At 55.8% G+C, this 17,883-nt stretch overlaps 7 protein-coding genes across 7 annotated transcripts; 5 read left to right on the top strand and 2 right to left on the bottom strand.

Annotated features, from left to right (window-relative positions):
- Positions 1–2,853: 2,853 nt before the first annotated feature.
- Positions 2,854–3,473, bottom strand: CGCA056_v002190 (uncharacterized protein; the record flags this gene model as incomplete). The annotated part of the gene is made up of 2 exons (XM_037317449.1): positions 2,854–3,282; positions 3,375–3,473. 2 exons carry the CDS (start codon positions 3,471–3,473, stop codon positions 2,854–2,856), a joined length of 528 nt encoding a protein of 175 aa, XP_037183777.1.
- A 1,594-nt stretch (positions 3,474–5,067) lies between these two features.
- On the top strand, positions 5,068–6,105 carry CGCA056_v002189 (uncharacterized protein; the record flags this gene model as incomplete). Its single annotated transcript, XM_037317448.1, has 2 exons — positions 5,068–5,575; positions 5,654–6,105. 2 exons carry the CDS (start codon positions 5,068–5,070, stop codon positions 6,103–6,105), a joined length of 960 nt encoding a protein of 319 aa, XP_037182846.1.
- Positions 6,106–6,156: 51 nt separating this feature from the next.
- CGCA056_v002188 (putative succinate-semialdehyde dehydrogenase) lies at positions 6,157–7,827 on the bottom strand (the record flags this gene model as incomplete). Its single annotated transcript, XM_037317447.1, has 4 exons — positions 6,157–6,281; positions 6,343–7,584; positions 7,637–7,724; positions 7,807–7,827. 4 exons carry the CDS (start codon positions 7,825–7,827, stop codon positions 6,157–6,159), a joined length of 1,476 nt encoding a protein of 491 aa, XP_037182845.1.
- A 699-nt stretch (positions 7,828–8,526) lies between these two features.
- Positions 8,527–10,164, top strand: gatA-5 (4-aminobutyrate aminotransferase; the record flags this gene model as incomplete). Its single annotated transcript, XM_037317446.1, has 5 exons — positions 8,527–8,666; positions 8,719–8,754; positions 8,839–9,533; positions 9,591–10,052; positions 10,118–10,164. 5 exons carry the CDS (start codon positions 8,527–8,529, stop codon positions 10,162–10,164), a joined length of 1,380 nt encoding a protein of 459 aa, XP_037182850.1.
- Positions 10,165–11,120: 956 nt separating this feature from the next.
- CGCA056_v002186 (Glyceraldehyde 3-phosphate phosphatase) lies at positions 11,121–11,852 on the top strand (the record flags this gene model as incomplete). The annotated part of the gene is made up of 1 exon (XM_037317445.1): positions 11,121–11,852. One exon carries the CDS (start codon positions 11,121–11,123, stop codon positions 11,850–11,852), a length of 732 nt encoding a protein of 243 aa, XP_037182849.1.
- Positions 11,853–12,440: 588 nt separating this feature from the next.
- Positions 12,441–13,969, top strand: ordL-3 (putative oxidoreductase OrdL; the record flags this gene model as incomplete). Its single annotated transcript, XM_037317444.1, has 3 exons — positions 12,441–12,953; positions 13,042–13,618; positions 13,692–13,969. The coding sequence occupies 3 exons, from the start codon at positions 12,441–12,443 to the stop codon at positions 13,967–13,969; spliced, it is 1,368 nt and encodes a 455-aa protein (XP_037182848.1).
- Positions 13,970–14,763: 794 nt separating this feature from the next.
- CGCA056_v002184 (putative transcriptional regulatory protein) lies at positions 14,764–17,627 on the top strand (the record flags this gene model as incomplete). The annotated part of the gene is made up of 7 exons (XM_037317443.1): positions 14,764–14,951; positions 14,985–15,119; positions 15,238–15,527; positions 15,584–15,648; positions 15,706–16,337; positions 16,391–16,561; positions 16,610–17,627. 7 exons carry the CDS (start codon positions 14,764–14,766, stop codon positions 17,625–17,627), a joined length of 2,499 nt encoding a protein of 832 aa, XP_037182847.1.
- Between the last annotated feature and the right edge of the window lie 256 nt (positions 17,628–17,883).

Below are 17,883 nucleotides of genomic sequence, written 5' to 3'. Positions count from 1 at the left end.
AGGTAATCAGCTTAAAACCATGCAGCAAGAATACCACAAACCAGGGAAAACCGCAAAACCTATACGCGTCGAACTGGGTGTTCAAGACGGTCTGCGATATCTTTTTGATTGGATATCGCAGCTGTTGGTATGTTACGGAGGTGGCTCCGTTGTATACAGAATCGACTGCGTTGACTTTATGATGCAATTGGTCGCTGAGGAACACCAAGATCTCGTGCGAGAGATGTTCGATCAGCTACTGGCAGCAACTAAACCTCCGAAGACCGGCTACGAAACGTGGGACCGCCCCAGAGTATGGTGTCTTATCGAAACCTTCATTGAAGACCTCGTGCTACGAGGATTTACTCGAAAACCTTTTCATGCGCAGAATAAGGGCATATGGTGCAGCGCCGAGCGCATCTCTCTCCCGTCTTCCAAGTGGGATTCTTCTTGTCACATCTATCAAATGAAGCTGCCCATTTCGGATTTGCCTTGCCCTTGGAAGGATAAAGATATTCCGGTGAAGCTGAAGTTCCCAGAACTTCCCCTTGACCTCACTGATGACCAAGTGAAGGAGAGGGTCATGTCAGGGGACTACGATATCAAGATCATCATAGACCATGAGACGGAATGGGATTTTCGGATCAGAGCGCTTCAGAAACTCTTCGGCTTTGGAATCGGACCTTCTGCAAGTCGAATGTCTCGGGATGCAGTGGAGGACTACCGAATGATGTCTCCTCGGCACTACACCACCGTTGGGCCACGGTTTCCTGCACTCGCTGGTTTTACTTCCGAGGCAAGTAACCAACAAAATGTACTATGGTCGAGAGCAACTCACGATACACCATCATACGGACAAGTACGACTCATTCAGAAAATCTCTCAGTCGCCTCATTTCTATATACCAATCGTTGGTTGGCCTGGAACAGGGAAGACGACCACCACGGTCTTCCAGACCATGCTAGCAGCCATGGAACCTCTATCTCGTCCTATTTCCCAAGCGAAGACACTCAACAAGCCATTCGCGCAAATCTTGGTACAGGTGGGCACCAACTCGACCTGCGACGACATCTGCGCACGATATGTGAATATGGCAAAGGAGTACAACCCTCAGAAAAGCTTTCAAGTCTTACGCCTATTCGATGTCAGGGACGTTCTTGACTGGGATGAACATCCAAAGTATAAGCCGTACCATGATTCGGACGTGCAGGAAACACTACGGGCGGATTGGCATCAAGAGCAGCAGAGACGTCAATGTGCGATGATCCGGCGAATATGTCAAGAATGGAAACGTCAAGAACATTGCAAAGTCCCATCACCAACCACACCAGGGAGCCCTCCCGGTCGCAGCATCGCTACAGTTGGAGACCCGGACGGGTTTCATTTCAAGACAGCCGACAGCAGTCACCAAACTCGAGTACCTGAGCTCACATTGGAAGGCCTGATAGCAACACGACTTAGACAGCCAATCGAAAAGCTGAACGAAAGAGACGCCCAGCTGCGGAGTGGAATCATGAAATGCGTGGAAAAGGAAGACTATTTCATGTTCTGTGCGGACTCTATATACTCGTTGGCATATGAGATTGTGTCTTCCACTCAAGTCGTCGTCGGCACCCCTGCAGCAATCTGCGCTTCGCCGATATTCCCACAGCTTTTCCGGGCAGACATTTGTGTTCACGAAGATGCTGGCTCATCCAGCGAAGTCGACACTATGTGCCTGATTGCGGAACAAGATCCTCTAGCTTGTTTCCTCGTTGGCGATCCTGATCAGCAGGAATCGGCCTTCTTCTCGAAAAGAGCAAGTGGAGATGCCAGGTTCAAGGCCATACAAGAGAGCAATTCTTTCGCAAGCCAGCTCCAAACGTCGCTATTGCAAAGGATGGTGGCGTCGTTCATGATCCCTCACGATGAATACCTGTGTGCCGATCATAGGTCAAACGGCCTGGTGGGCGCCGTCGTTTCAAAGGTCTTTTACGGCAATCGCATCACGGCAGTGCAGAAGAACCCTTCTCCGTCGCCAATACAGACTCTATTCAGGGACCTGGTCGCGCAAAGGTACGGCCAAGAGCTTTCTGAATTTGCCATCATGATCGATGTAAAGCATTCCAAAGAGATCAGTTCGGCAGAGGGATACTACAACCCCAAGCACATCGATGAGGGAAGTCAGCTTCTGCAAACCATCCTGAAGCCTCTTCGCAAAAAGTCCCTCCGGGACCACGCCGATTCGACTTACCAACTTTCTGCATGAGTGGTAACTCCCTACAATTCCAGCATCACTGAATGGGAAAAAGCCTTCCAAGATGAGGGAATTCGTCACGTGGAGGCACATACACCATTCACGATGCCCGAAAGAGATTTAGTCATGGTTGACCTCGTGAGATCCGACGACTCTGGAAACACGGGCGACAGGAGTTTGCTGATATCCACCCTTTCTCGCGCCAATTCATGCATGATTGTGTTGGTCAACACCAATACTCTCCGCAAAACCCACACCCCTTGGCTTGCCAGAGTGTCAACTACTTCAAGGATAAGAAGTGGTTCATCGAGGCCCGATAGTATAGTTTTCACAAGAGCTTTTGAGCATCTCGCAGGGATTGGGGTAGACTTTTGGTGATCGGAGGGCAGTCACCGTATTGTTGGCAAGGACCAAGGCCATGAGATGTGCCTTTCGTCATATCATAATCGCCCAAAAGGAATGAGGAGAACGGAAGTAAAATAGCATGGTCTGTACAAAAATGATAGGCTTTTATATTCTATGTCTATGTGTATAAATATGTCAATGATAACCCTCAAAGATCCATCCCCGCCCAAAGTCTTCAAGCTTCTTGAAAAATCAAGAACTATTTGTACTTTTAGATAATCCAACAACACGGCTTAGACACACTTCTTGAATTCCTTGCTGCCACGGTAGTCCTTCGACACCTCCATATGGGTCATCACGCCGCAGTAAACGACCGACCCCTTGCTGTTCGCGTAGACTACGCGGAGGGGAGAGACATTCTGGTTCTTGACCTTCTCATTCTCCTGCCACACGGCACCCTTGTAGCCCTGCCAGAACACGGGATACTCGTACAAGGTGGGTTTGCCGCTGGTGCAGGCCTCAACACCCCAGTTGATCTTTTCCTGGTTTCCGAAGACGTGCGGGTAGCTGCTCTTGCCAGCGGCAAATCCGGCATTCGTAGCTTCGATCTTGACTTTGTCGATTTCCACGACAAACTTCTTCTCCTTCGCCTCGCTCTTGGTAGGCGTGCAGGTCACAGTAGCAGGCTTTTTGGGGGCTTGCTTAGGAGCTGACTTGGGAGGCTGTTTGACAGGCAATGTAGGTTAGTGGGTGACTCATAGGAAATTTAAGTGGTCTGAGAGAGCCAAAGAAAACGCATTTGCCGATTACATACCGCGCGGGCTTCAAGGCTATCCTCAGTGGCAGGAGTAGGGACGGCCCAAATAGGAGCCGTGAAGAGGGCGAGGGGGATCAGAGTCTTGATGAAGTGCATGTTGACTGTAAATGAGTGTTTTCCAACGAAGTTGATCTAGAAAGCGTAAAGGCGTGTTTTTTGAAGGTGTTGATTGTTGTGATGCGACATGGCCTACTTTGAACAGGCTTCTTCACAGTTTATATTCTTTTCACGCGCACACATCGTTTCTTGCCAAGATCTGTTGATTCATTTTGCACAGGGGCACGGCTACTCAGACGTCTGCTGTTGTTGTTGTTGTTGTATTTAACGCCGTGGCGGCAAGGGCGCAGCCGCCCTTGCGGCCGACCTCCCGAGGGGTATATGGCGTGGAGGGCCGCAGGCTCAAGCTATATACTCTACAGTACACGCCTCTTCCTAACGTCCTCCAAATCTTGCCCATAGGCTACTATGTGTTCTATCCGTCCCTAGTTCCCGCTGGTTCCCTGGTTCCGTTATACTCGTCAGTTCCTCTACGAGGGGGGGGGGTTCGTTACTAAGGCCTAGGTTCAGACCTAGGCCCTAGTACCGCGGGCAGATCTTCCGGAAGAAATCTGTCACGCAGAGAAAGGCCTGGAAGCCTTCATGATCAGTGATTAGCCCCTTGTAGTATCGATCCAGAGATCCTATTGGTCCTATAGGCTCCTGTGGACTAGAGGGGTGGAGGGTGGGCCACTGAAGCCTCCTCGCTAAGGTCTTTCGGCAGTAGACTAGGTGGTCTGCCTCCTTTGCCTCCCCACAGGAGCAGGTAAGCAGTGCTTCTGTCAGACGTCTGCTGGGAACGCAGCTGTTCGGCCATGTAGAGGTAATTCCGAATACCGATATGTTATTCTCAGCAGGTATTGTGTATATTGGTGCGAAGAGCATGTTTTCCGTATGGGAAAGAACGTCGGAGTCACCGACTACGAAAATAGACCATCCGTCAGAGATCGAGCGATTAGATACCCGAAAAACCGAGGAGAGACGTCCAAATATGCTTCTGCGGTGGGTTCTTCTCGCAGTACAGGTTAGTGGAGCAGATCTTTCTGGTCCCTCTTGGTCTCACGGCGTTCTATTAAACTTCGGCCGACCCGCCGCCCCTCTTGAATATCTAGATATACCTGTTCCCGTTCTCCAGGCGGCATCCCGTTCTTCTTATTTTAGCCTGTTTCTGTAGATCGACCCTGGCTGAGCCTGGGGTACTCTGACGAGCGACGGGGCCAGCGAGATAATCAGCGAATTGTCCGAAAAGAGGGCCAGACGGGGACCAGTGAGAACCAGCGAGAGAGTCAGCGAGAAACACAACTTTAGCCTCAGCGTCGGAAGACCGGAACTGATCCTAGTCACGCACGGCGCTAGTTTAATTGGTATCTCGTGTGGGGCATCACGTCTCACCTACCTTACGGCAACTTACATCGAGGCAAGTTGAGGCAGTGGAATTCTTCTTGATCTTTCATCAAGCTGTGTTATGGTTCGCCAAGTCGCACGTTTTTCGCTGGAACCTGCAGAACAGGCACCTACAAACATCTGCTCGTTCTGCTGAGAGCATGCCGCTCTGCCCTTCACCGAGAATTTCTCATCATCTCTGCGCCTTCCCTACTGATAGGGCCCGACGGAACTAGTCACTTTGCATGCTCTTCACAAAACACGACTCAGAATGGCCACTGAAGACCTAGACTCAAGAGTTCTGAGTCTGAATCTGTTTGCTGACGATGACGACGAAGAAGACATCCTCTACAAACGGAAGCTGCAGAATTTGATCGACGGCACCGTGACACCGAGTGAAGCAGCGGCTGATTTTGACGCATGGGTGGTTCAAGACGCCAACAATCGCCTGAAGGAGCTCTTAAAGAGACCTGACCCCAAGAACCTGACCCCTGACGAAGAAGCAAAGGGCATGTCCTTGCGCGCGATAGCACCGAATGCCAGCGGAAGTATCGACCTTGTGTTTCCGACCATCGCCAAGCTGTGCTCCGCATTCCCTCCCTTTCACCCTGGTCAAGATGCTATTGTTCAATTTCTCGAGGCACTCAGGGCTATGCCCGAGCACCAAGTCCCCGACGGCATCCCAAATGGTGATGGAGACGACAGCCATTTCATCTCGCTGTGGCCGTTCGGAGACGATTGGATGGCGTTAACGGTAATGTTTCGCCGAGAAGCAGAAGGTATGTGTGCTCGCATGTGCAAAGCCCCGAAATAGTTGGCGGTTCTCACTGCTCATTGTTACTAACAATGCGGTCTAGAATATTCGTATCCATATTCAGATATCGAAACGCCTGGAAGCGAGACACAAGTTCGCTGGCGCAACTTCCAATCAGCAATTGCGCGCATCACCGCTCTCGGGCTCATCAACTGCGGGTTTCTGTCCGCACTTGGCGACATAATGCCATCAAGCAGTAACTACCCTGATCTCGAGAAGCGAAAGATCGGCGGCCCCAACAGGGTCTCGGGAGATGCTATTGCAGCTGCGCAGTGGATCATGTGGCCCGACGAGGGTCGATTCGTGTATCAGCAGTGCAAAAAGCTTCATGAAACTGGGCCAAGGGCTATGTGGAGCCAAGAGAGATGGGAAGTGTGGAAGGAACAGTTCGCATTCATCGCTGGAGACGAGAGATTCACTCCCAAAGCCCGTGTAGCAGCCAAGCTATCGAGGGAGCAAATGATAGGCTATGAGGAGGAAGATAAATACGTCTAGTAATTAGATCGCTGTTCTTGGTCTAAAAGCTCTAAATCTAAGTTTGTGTCATTATTCGATGCAAGTCATGACCATCTTCGTAACCAAAAACTCGTCAATGCCGTACTTGCTGCCCTCTCTGCCGAAACCACTCTGCTTCACACCACCAAAAGGTGCCGCAGGGTCGCTGATAGCGCCTGTGAATCATGTCAGCGACTTATCTTTTCACGATTCTTGTCTCTTTTCAGGGGTTCTTACCGATGTTGACTCCAACCATACCGACCTCCAACGCCTCCGCTACCCTCCAGCACCTCGACACATCCTTGCTGAAGAAGTACCCGGCAAGACCAACATCCGCATTGTTGGCAAGCGCAATAGCCTCTTCTTCAGTGTCAAAGGCAAAGAAAGCGGCGACCGGGCCGAACGTCTCCTCGGAGCAGACCTTCATGCCAGGCTTCATATCAGCCAGCACCGTGATGTCGAAGAAGTTGGGGCCAAGCTCCGTCAAGGGCTTGCCGCCGAGAAGCACCCGCGCGCCCTTGGAAACGGCATCCTTGACGTGCTCATCCACCTTAGCCACCGCGCGGCCGTGGATCAGGGGGCCGTGTGTCGTCTTCTTGCCGAATCCATCACCAACAACAAAGCCCTTGATAGCATCGACGAGCATCTTGGTGAACTTGTCGTAGACAGCGCGGTGAACCAGGATGCGGTTAGCGCACACGCACGTTTGGCCTGATATCCTGAACTTAGACGCAATCAAGCCCTTCACAGCAGCATCGAGGTCCGCGTCCTCGAAGACGATAAAGGGGGCGTTTCCACCAAGTTCAAAAGACAGCTTCTTCAGGGTTGAAGAGCACTGGTTCATCAGGAGCTTTCCTACGCCGGTCGAGCCTGTGAAGGACACCTTCTTGATGATCGGGTGCGTCGTCAGGACCTTGCCCACGGAAACAGTGTTATCCAGAGCAGTGATGATGTTAACCACGCCCTTGGGGATACCAGCCCGGTGAGCGAGCTCAGCCAGGGCCAAAGCCGTTAGGGGCGCCTCGGCAGGGGCCTTGACGACTACGGTGCAGCCAGCAGCCAGCGCGGGACCGGCCTTGCGCGTAATCATGGCAGCGGGGAAGTTCCAGGGGGCGATCAATCCGCAGACGCCGACGGGCTCCTTGAGGGTGACGAGCCTGCAGCTCGGGTTACTAGCCTGGATGGTATCGCCGTATATCCTGGGTGCCTCCTCGGAGAACCACTCGAAGAATGACGCCGCGTAGGCGACCTCTGTTCTGGCATCGGCCAGGGGCTTGCCGTTCTCGAGGGTGATGATGGCGGCCAGATCCTCTGCGTTTTCCATCATGAGGTCGTACCACTTGCGCAGGTAGCGGGCCCTCGCTCGCGCAGGAGTCTTGCGGTAAGATTTGAAGGCTTCATGAGCGGCGAGGATAGAAGCTTCAGTGTCCTTCTCATCGAACTCGGGGCATGTGGCTACCTCGGCGAGAGTGGAAGGGTCTGTACCCAGTGTCAGCATGAGTTGAGGTCGTGGAAACAGGAGGCAACTCACTCTCAACAGAGAACACCTTGCTCGAGGCCGCGCTAACCCATTCTCCGTTCACATAACACGCCGTCTTCAAGAGTGAAGCATCTTTCAACTAATTCTTCCAAATCAGCTGCCGGGACGGTGTTGCGGGCAGACCGGAAGACCGCGGCTTCCTCGCATGCATGAGCACTCACCTGGTGTGCGCCTGACGCCATTTTGAATAACTGTTGCTGGCAGAAACAATGCACGTCAAGAAACCCTGCAGCAAAGTGGTCTGATGTCTTAGTATGAACCGCGGCAATTGCAGCAAATAGCCTTCGCGGTCCGGCGGTTTATATGAACCCCTCACTCACTCACGATGTTATCACAGGACCGCGCGTGCCGTCGCGATGCCGGTGTGCCTCAGAAAACCCAGCGATAGCGAAACGAAAGTGGGACCGGCCCGGGGCCACGGGGTGGGGTCGACAGCGGAGGGGAGACAATGACACATATCAACCCGCTAGATATGGTAAAGAATCGGGCCAATTCCATGTGGGAAAAGAAACGCACGGGACAGAAAACGCCTCAAGGCGAGTTTCTGGTGGTCATAACGAGCCGCAATCGGGGGATCATGCTAGCTCCGATGGAGATGGTGGGGACTTTTCTGAAGCCGTTCTGGGCCCGGATGGGGCCGGCTCGGGACCGGCCGGCTTCGTCCCCGGCTGTCTGTCTTCGAGGGGCGAACGGAAGCTCTCGGGTGTTGCGAGATTCTAGGAGATAAATAGACGTTCTTCTTCAACTCGACTATGTTGTCTTCTCTTGCTCGCCAATGTCATCACACAATCACTTCTCATCAAGACACTCTACTTCTACCTTGAGACTCGACCTAGACAACACCCGAGATCACCGATTGTCTTAAAAGTAAGACCGACAACATGCCTTCCTTCGTCGAGCACTCGGTCACCACGGAGGTACCTGGACCCATGTCCAAGGCCAGCCAGAAGAAGCTTGATACTGTCTTCGACGCTCGTGCTGTTCACTTCGTCGTCGACTACGAGAAGAGCCACGACAACTAGTATGCGTCATAGCTAGAAAACGCCTTTTGAGCTGTTACTAACAAACAAAAGCATCGTTGACGTTGATGGAAACAAGTTCCTCGATGTGTAGGTGCCCCTCCTGAGGTCACCGCAGATCCTCGGCATCCCACCTTGTCCCCCGCAGCTCGCTAATCTCAAACCCCCCAACAGCTACTCCCAGATCGCCTCCATCCCGGTTGGCTACAACAACCCCACCCTCATCGAGGCCGCCAAGTCGCCCGAGATGATCTCCGCCCTGGTCAACCGCCCGGCCATCGGCAACTTCCCCTCCGCCTACTGGCACGACATCCTCCAGGACGGCCTGCTCAAGGTCGCTCCGGAGGGCATGAACCACATCTTCACCGCCCAGTCCGGCTCCGAGGCCAACGAGCTGGCCTACAAGGCCGCCTTCATGCTCTACCGCCGCCGCGAGCGTGGCGAGGCCGAGTGGTCCCACGAGGAGATCCACTCCTGCCTGCACAACACCTCCCCCGGCTCGCCTGAGCTGGCCATCATGAGCTTCAAGAACTCCTTCCACGGCCGTGGCTTCGGCAGTCTGTCCACCACCCGCTCCAAGGCTGTCCACAAGCTTGATATTCCCTCTTTTAACTGGCCCCAGGCCTCGTTCCCTGCCCTCAAGTACCCCCTTGAGAAGCATGCCGCTGAGAACGATGCCGAGGAGAAGCGCTGCTTGAAGGAGGTTGAGGAGCTTGTTAAGAGCTGGCACTGCCCCGTCGCCGCCATCATCGTCGAGCCTATTCAGAGCGAGGGCGGTGACAACCATGCCTCGCCCGCTTTCTTCCAGGGCCTGCGTGACATCACTAAGAACAACGACGTTGTCCTGATCGTCGATGAGGTCCAGACTGGTAGGTTCCCCCGGTATTTGTACTCCTTCAAGATACACCCCCACTAACACGACTCAGGCTTCGGCGCCACTGGCAAGTTCTGGGGCCACGCCCACTGGAACCTCACCTCCCCTCCCGATATCGTCACCTTCTCCAAGAAGGCCCAGACGGCCGGCTACTACTTTGGCGACCGTATGCTGGTCCCCGACAAGGCCTACCGCCAGTTCAACACCTGGATCGGCGACCCGGCCCGCGTTATCGTTAGCAAGGCCGTCGTCGACGAGATCAGCAAGCGCAACCTGGTCGAGCAGACCGCGCGCGTCGGCGCCGCCCTCTACGCCGAGATGGAGAAGCTCGCGCAGAAGTTCCCTGACCACGTCCAGAACCTGCGCGGCAAGGGCCAGGGCCACTACATCGCCTTCGACACCCAGAGCGCAGCGGCTGTCACCGGCTCCATGAAGCGCCTTGGCGTCAACATCGGTGCCTGTGGTAAGGAGACCATCCGTCTCCGCCCCATGTTGATCTTTGAGGAGGCTCACAGTAAGTTGATATTGAACCCTCAAACTAGGAAGCCGAGGACATTTCACTGACCTGTTACTTTGCAGTTCCTCTCCTCATTTCTGCATTCGAGAAGACCTTCTCATCTCTGTAAATTTAAGCGCAAAAAAGCATGGCATGGACGGAAAAGTTGATTGGGCGGACAAAGCATAGCATGGGTTTTGAACTCGGAGGGTATGCCGAGATGCGGCCTTGCCCTCTTGGGAGTTGATTTTGCACTGATACCATAATGACACCGCCGCAAAAGGCGACGAAATACAATTGAAAAACATTTGATAATCAAACCAATCTGGAGTCTATCATGAGTCATATTGGCCACTGGTCTTCATGTTTTTCACCTGCCGGTCTTGAAATACGCGGCGTAGCGGGCCTGCCAAACAACAGTCTCTCAAAAATTGGCAACACTACAATACGACTACGATCTCGTGACTGAAAATGGCTTGCTGTCAAATGGATCACGGCCGGCCGCTGGTGTGGCCCCAGGCCGCGGATTCCACGGATTCTTCCGAATGAGCAGCCTCCGGATACATCCAGATGATGCTGGATGAACAGAACTCCGTCAGCGTTGTCTCTCGCGTCAACTGCCGGCCGGCCGGGCCCGTGGGAGCATGCCGGGAATTGATGTCCACGCGGACCGGGAACGGTGGTCAACGCGTCTCCCAACCGGCACCTTATCAACTATCCCCGGAAAACCCTTCGCCTAGATCAGGGCAACCTTGCTCAGACAGATCTCCGCCGAGAGATACACAGCCGGGTCTTCGGGCCCGCACAAGGAAGCCGGCTGGGGATGAGGGGTCCTGCGGTACCCCGCTCATCCCCGCGGCCCCAAGACACCGAGATAAGATAATGATGCACCGGTGATGGGGCCCTCGCTAGCGTTTGATATCACAACGTTAATGAAGCTTGAAGTCGGGCGATGAGGACGTATAAATCGTCAAACACATAGTCCCGGATTAGGCTATAGGAAGCAGGACATCACCCCCTTACGGCATACGTCACTATCATCCAATAATTCATCCAGCTCTTCATAGCCAACCCCCAGAGAACAAGATGTCAGCCCCAAGGAAACACGTCGTCTTCGACATCGTGGGCACCTGCATGTCCTACGACGCGATCCACCGCGCAATCGACACCCGCCTCGGCCCCAAGCTCGCCCAGTACCAGATCAAGCCCGCCCTCCTGGGCTTCGCTTGGATCGAGGCCGCCGAGCGCGAATACACCTACCTCAGCATCCAGGGCCGCTACCGCCGCTTCTACGACATCTTCCGCAGCCTCTTCTACCGCATGCTCTACCAGGCCGGCGTCCCGGAGCCCCGCCAGCTCGCCACCGACGACGATGTCGCCTTCATCATGGAGCGCTTCATGGAGCTCGAGGCCCGGCCCGGCATCAAGGAGTGCTTCACCCTCCTGCGCGAGGCCGGGTTCACGGTGTGGGCGTTCACGGCGGGCGACGCCAAGCGCGTGGGCGGCTACTTTGCGAGGGCGGGCATCGACATGCCCGCGGAGAACCTGCGCAGCTGCGACTTTGACGGGCTGGGCAAGCCGGATCCGCGGGCGTACAAGACGCAGCTAGAGAGCTTCAACGGGGAGGAGGCGTGGTTCGCCGCGGCGCACATGTGGGATGCGAGTGCGGCCAAGGGGTGTGGGTTCAAGGGCGCGTGGTGCAGTATCTACGAGAAGGAGCCGTGCGTGGACTTGTTTGGCGAGATGGACGTGATGGCGGACGAGTTGCCGGAGATGGCGCGGAAGATCATAGCCGCGTCAGAAGGCAAAACGGCGTGATTGGCAGCCCGGTTTCGCCATTGAATACTAAGCCAACGAAGACTACGTCATTAATAATTATTAAACGTTTTTATTGAGCAAGCATATGCCGGTGGTGAAGTGATACGCTTGATACGCCGTTTATCCCTCGGGAGGGCATTTTCTTATCTTTGGGTTGAGAGGCCGAGGTATGGCGCACCGGCTAGTTGCCGGTTCCGTGTCGTCCGTGGCCGGGTCGGCCTCCGGTCTCGGAGAACCTCCGCGCTCCCCGCCTGAAGCGTTGAGAGGGTTGGCAACGAGCCGGACTCGACTCCTGGAAGTATCGGCGGGGAATTTTCAGCATTCCGGCGTCTTATCTCTTTCGATCGAATAACAACTCCGATTGTCATCGGTCTGCAGCTTCGTGCTCACCGAGTCTGAGCCGATTGTCGGTTCTTGATACTGCAACACTTGTATGCGGCGATCAATGCAGCAATGCTTTGTATTTGCACACATTTTGTATATAGAAACTCGAAACGGATCGCTTATCAATTGAGTGTGATCGCTTTCGCTGTTTGATGCTTAGCTCCTTTCGTGACGTCTACCCCGGATCGATTACAGTCGCTCATGATGGCTACCCAGAAGCCGACACACATGCGGGCCCCTGTCGCCAACCCCGTCACCTCCTTCTGGAACTCTTCCCCGCGGGCGCTGGACGACCATCGCACTACTCCAGACCTACCCGCTTGCAGCGATGTGGTCATTATCGGCGCTGGTTTTGCAGGAGTGGCTACGGCGTATCATATCCTGAAAGACAACCCGTCTCCACCTTCTATCACGATTCTAGAGGCCAGGAAAGTCTGCTCCGGGGCGTCGGGGCGCAACGGCGGTCATGTCAAGCCCGACACGTACTTCAACGTCCCCAAGTACACCAAGCTCTATGGGGCCAATGAGGCAGCAAAGCTTGCTGCATTCGAGGCATCTAATGTGTATGCAGTGAAGGAACTCGTTGAGAGCGAGGGGCTGGATTGCGATTTCCACCTAACGAGGGCTGTGGATGTGTACCTTGACCCGGAACATGCCAAGCAAACCGAGGCGGCGTATCGCGACCTTTTGAAAGCGGGCAAGGTCAACCTGAAGGACGTGGCTTTCACTCCTGAACAAGATGCCGAGAGGGCAAGTCGTCAACGAAAACGCATAGCTCGGACGGTCGCTGACGTTAGGTTCCCAGGTATCCGGGGTGAAGGATGCCAAATGCTGCTTCTCCTTCACGGCCGCCCACCTCTGGCCCGCCAAAATGGTCCACCAGATCCTGCACCGTCTTCTCGAAAAGGACGTAAACTTACAAGCCAACACGCCCGTGAGCAGCATCTCCGAGACGCCAGACGCAGACGGCAGGTGGACGGTGCAGACCCCCCGCGGCGCCATCATGGCCGGCAAAGTCGTCGTCGCGACCAACGGCTACACCGCGCAGGTCCTCCCGCAGTACGAAGACCGCATTGTGCCCGTCCGCGGCATCTGCAGCCGCATCACGTCGCCCAAGGGCGCGCGCACGCCGCACCTGGTCAACACGTACGGCATCCGCTTCGACGCCGTGAACAACGATTACCTCATCCCGCGGGCGGACGGGAGCATCGTCGTGGGCGGGGCGCGGCAGATGTTCTGGCACAAGCGCGCCGAGTGGTTCGACAACGTCCGCGACGACGAGCTGGTGCGGGGCGCGGCGCCGTACTTTGACGGTTACATGCAGAGGCTATTCCGGGGCTGGGAGGATAGCGGGGCTGAGGTCGATCGGGTGTGGACTGGCAGTGAGTGTGCATGGCATTCCATCCCCCTGGTATCCGAATGAGGCAGGTGATTGTTGACAAGTGAATGCGACAGTTATGGGGTACAGCTCCGACTTCATGCCGCATCTCGGTGCGGTGCTTGGCAAGCCTGGGCAGTTCATCATCGCTGGGTTCTCGGGCCACGGCATGCCTGAGATTCTCCTGTCCAGTAAAGGGGTTGCGGCCATGGTAAGGGATGGGGTTGCGTTCGCGGAGACGGGTTTGCCCAGCATCATGGAGACGTCAGAGGCGAGAATCTCGCGCAAGGACAGCCCGCTGGAGGAGGGATTGAAGTCGGTTTGGGAGGAGGGAGAGATCAAGGCGAAGCTGTAGTGGGGATTGATGAGGAGATAAGAATGATGTACGGATATGCACAGGCTGGGTGCATGAGCATGACAGGGAGTAGCTGGCCTGTCACTGTTCGTGGGGTACCTATCCGGGGGTTAATGAAGTTTGCTATCGTCGGGCAGAGTGCGATCTGGAATGTGAAATAGAGGAAAAAGAGGCACGAGTCAGCATCTCCAGATACTACCTTGGAAGTGTGTGCGGATAGGCACAGGGATGCGTGTTCGGCTCCGACCGGGTGCATGCCGGCTTCCCCGCGTCCTGTCAGCAGAAAAGAGTGGGCCCCGAAGCCCCGACCGCGGCGCAGGTTTCGCCGAAATTCAGCCCCTCTCTCCCCTCTCAGGAAAGGCGCGGGACTTCATCCAGCTCCAGCCTATCTTAGCTCTCCTCACACACAATCTTGGAGCCGGCCAACAAATCCTCCCTTTACCCACCCGCATACCTTGCTCACACCCGCACGCACGCCAGCCGCACACCGCGAACTCTACCTGCCTTACCTTACCTAGTTGCAAGGGAGAGCGACTCAATGCGTTGTCTGTGAGGCCGAGACCAGACTTGTCTCCCTCCCTCCATTCTCCGCCACTGCACACAAGCATTCCGCTCCCGGGGTCTCAAGTTACACGCACCGCCCGCCCCCCGAGACCTGGAACCGCGAACCGGCCCGGGAGCCTTGCCTTTGCGCTGGCTGATCGGCGTGCGGCTCCCTATCTGGCCTTGCCTTGACTTTTCCGCCGCCGCCGTCTTTCTCACACCTCTTATCGGCTATCGCGATCCGAACGTCGATGGATCCCGACGACGGTCTGCGTCTGCAACGACACAAGCAGCGCCGCGTCGCGGATAAGGAGCGAAAGCGGGCTGTTCGAGCGTACGATGAGGCCCTCCCCTTCCCCTTCCCCAGTCCCCTAGTCCCTCACTCTAAGCCCATCTACCTCCCCCAACTCTCACAGCTCCTCGCCGCCATCGTGGCCCCGTGAAAAGTGCCTTCCATGCTGACGCGACCAAGCTGCGACGGATGCCGGAGACTCAAGGAGAAATGCGACGGCGGAGTCCCCTGCCGGCGGTGCACCCGCCTCCGCCGGCAGTGTGAGTTTCTCACGCCCACCACCAGAGAAGAGCCCGGCGCTGAGAGTGCGGCAAGGTAAACTAAACTTTCTTTTTGTAATCCACGCTTCGTCATGAGTCGCGAGATGCCATGGATCTCCATCAAGTGCTTCAACACGTGGCTGACGAGGCCACCATTTGGCGGATATCAATAGACCCCGCCCGTCGCACCAGGAGGACTCGGAATTGAGGCAGCGCATGGCCTATATGGAGCGTCTCCTCGCCCACTACACCGGCCGGAGTAGACTCGATGCCGAGACCTTAAAGACCTTGGCCGATTCCGTAGAGAAAGGACGAGCCGGCCCGGAAGCCACGGGACCGCAACTAGACCCGGACGCTACCATGGACCCGGACGTTGGCGCCGAGGTCGAGGTGAAGTCCCAAAGCTCCGATTCGTTCCAGGTGGATGAGATTACCGTGCAGCCATTGGAGAATAACATCACCCGTAAGATGAGCCCCAGGCATGAGGCTCATGGCGCCCCCGGAACTGACTGTGGCTAGACTACTCCGGCGAGTTCTCACACTGGAACTTTTCCATGCGGATAAAGCAGTGGATAGAGCAGTGTGTAAATGCATGTCCCCCTCGGCATTGACTTGGATCACAAAAGGCTTACATCATTCAGGATACCCCAGACGGTCCCAAGACACAGTTCAAGGAATACTACCGCCCCGAGGAGCTGCAGTCAACATCCAACACTGTCGCTTCGCTCTCATCACTACCTCCGCGCTACGTGGCTGACTTCCTCGTCCACGCGTTCTTCAACCATGCCGAGACCAGCTACTTCTATGTTGAGCGGCACTGGTTGCAAGAGAAGTTGGATATCGTGTATGAGAACCCGGGATCCCTCACACGCCGAGATGTCGGGACTATGTGCATCATCTTAATCGTCTTCGCCATCGGCACACAATATGCGTATCTCGACTCACGCGATGAGAGGGGCAGGGTGCCGACTGCCCCTGCCGAGTCGAGCCCGTTCTCCGAGGACACCATAGGCATCATGTTCTATCAGCAGGCGTGTAGGCTCGTACCAGATGTCATCACGATATCCAGCCTGGAGAGTGTGCAAGCTTGCCTACTCATCGGCCTCTACACCCTTCCTCTTGATGCATCCGGACTGTCATACGTGTACCTCAACCTTGCCGTGAAGCTTGCCATACAAAACGGCATGCACCGCAAGTATCCAGGAGACCTCATTGACCCCGTCATCCGCGAGACAAGGAACCGCGTATGGTGGACAGCCTACACAACAGAGAAGTAAGCTAGGTGGTCATAAAACCTTCGGTGGCGGTAGTACTGACAAATCCTAGGCGCATCGGCATATTCCACGGCCGACCACTCTCCATCGCCGCCGCAGATGTTGACGCCGAGATGCCGGTGGACCGCCCAAACATCTGGGCCGGCTCACCACCACCAAACACCGCACACATGCTAGCCACCCTCCAGCTAAACCAAGCATTAAGCCGGATCAACCATCAGATGTCAGTACTCCAACCTGCTTCTCCTCTTCACAGCTAACAAGCCTCCAGCTCCCTCTTCAAGACCTTCGAAAAGCACGAAATCCCAGACGGCATAACCAAACTAGTCGAAATGAAGGCGCAGCTGCACACCTGGTGGAACAACCTCCCAGAAACCACCTTCTGCAAAGACCCGAGCCCCGGATCCGCCGTCTTCCGCCCCGACATGCATCTCCGCCTCGAATACTGCCTCGTCCGCATGTTCGCCGGCCGCCCCTTCATCTTCCCCCGCGAATCCACCCGCAGCACCGCCTCCTCCTCCGGCTCGCCCGCCGACTCTGCCGTACCCCCGCGCACTGGCTCCGCCGCCGCAGCCGCCGCCAAAGCCCACCCGCGCTCCGTCCTCGTCGCAGACTGCGTCGACGCCGCCCTCTGCGTCGTCGAGACCTGCCGCCTCCTCCGCAACAGCATCGGCCTCGCCCGCGCCTCCTACACTGAGTTCTCCTCCTGCCGCGCAGCCCTCCTCGTCATCATTACGCAGTGCCTCCAGAAGAAGACCGACCGCCTGCGCGAGGCCCTCCGCGACGGCCTCGCCATGCTCAAGGAGATGTCCACCGGCGGCGAGTCCGCAAAGTCAGAGATGTCCCTCATCGAGGCCTTCGAGCGCGCCATCTCCCGCCTCGACGCCAACGACGACGCCGCGTCAAGCTCCGCCAAGGAGTCCGACTACGCGCGCTTCAAGAAGTGGGAGATGCTCTGGAAGACGGACACGCCCGCGCACGACGCGCGCAGCGAGCGGAGCCACGACGCAGGGCTGCCGATCCCGCCGCACCCCGCGGCATTCTGGCGGACCGGCGGCGGCCACGGACATGGTGGTGGTAGCGGCGGCGGCGGCGGTCATGTGGCGCCTGGGACCGGGAGGCAGGGGACGGCGTCGCTGCCGCCGGCGATGCCGTTCTTCGGGCTCGACGGGAGCCTGTCGCCGATGCCGCCGGCGCTGGATGAGTTTTCAGCCATGTTTGGGAATGGGTACGTGCCGGGGTTTGAAGGCATGGGCGGGAGCGTGAACGGGAACTGGATGGGTTTGTAAAGCGAGAAGAAATACGTTGAACGAGGGAAGGCGTTTCTGGCAAATTTTCCTGGCTTTTGAGGAGGGACTTTCTTGGATGAAAAAAAAAATGACCACGCGCCGCGAACAGCCGGCTATGGGAAGAAGCGATATTTTTGTATGCACGTCTAATTCACGGGCTGTTTTTTGTTTGTCCATACCATTAGATCATACATGATCTGATTCATATACCAAGCTTGAGGCCGATCCAATGAATACCCGCCAAAGACGCTCTAGA

The sequence above is a fragment of the Colletotrichum aenigma genome, assembly GCF_013390185.1.
Source record: "Colletotrichum aenigma strain Cg56 chromosome Unknown KSG_Cg56_contig02, whole genome shotgun sequence".
NCBI lineage: Eukaryota > Fungi > Ascomycota > Sordariomycetes > Glomerellales > Glomerellaceae > Colletotrichum > Colletotrichum aenigma.
Note: the sequence above shows the minus strand (reverse complement) of the source record. Positions and strands in the feature narration are given on the sequence as shown.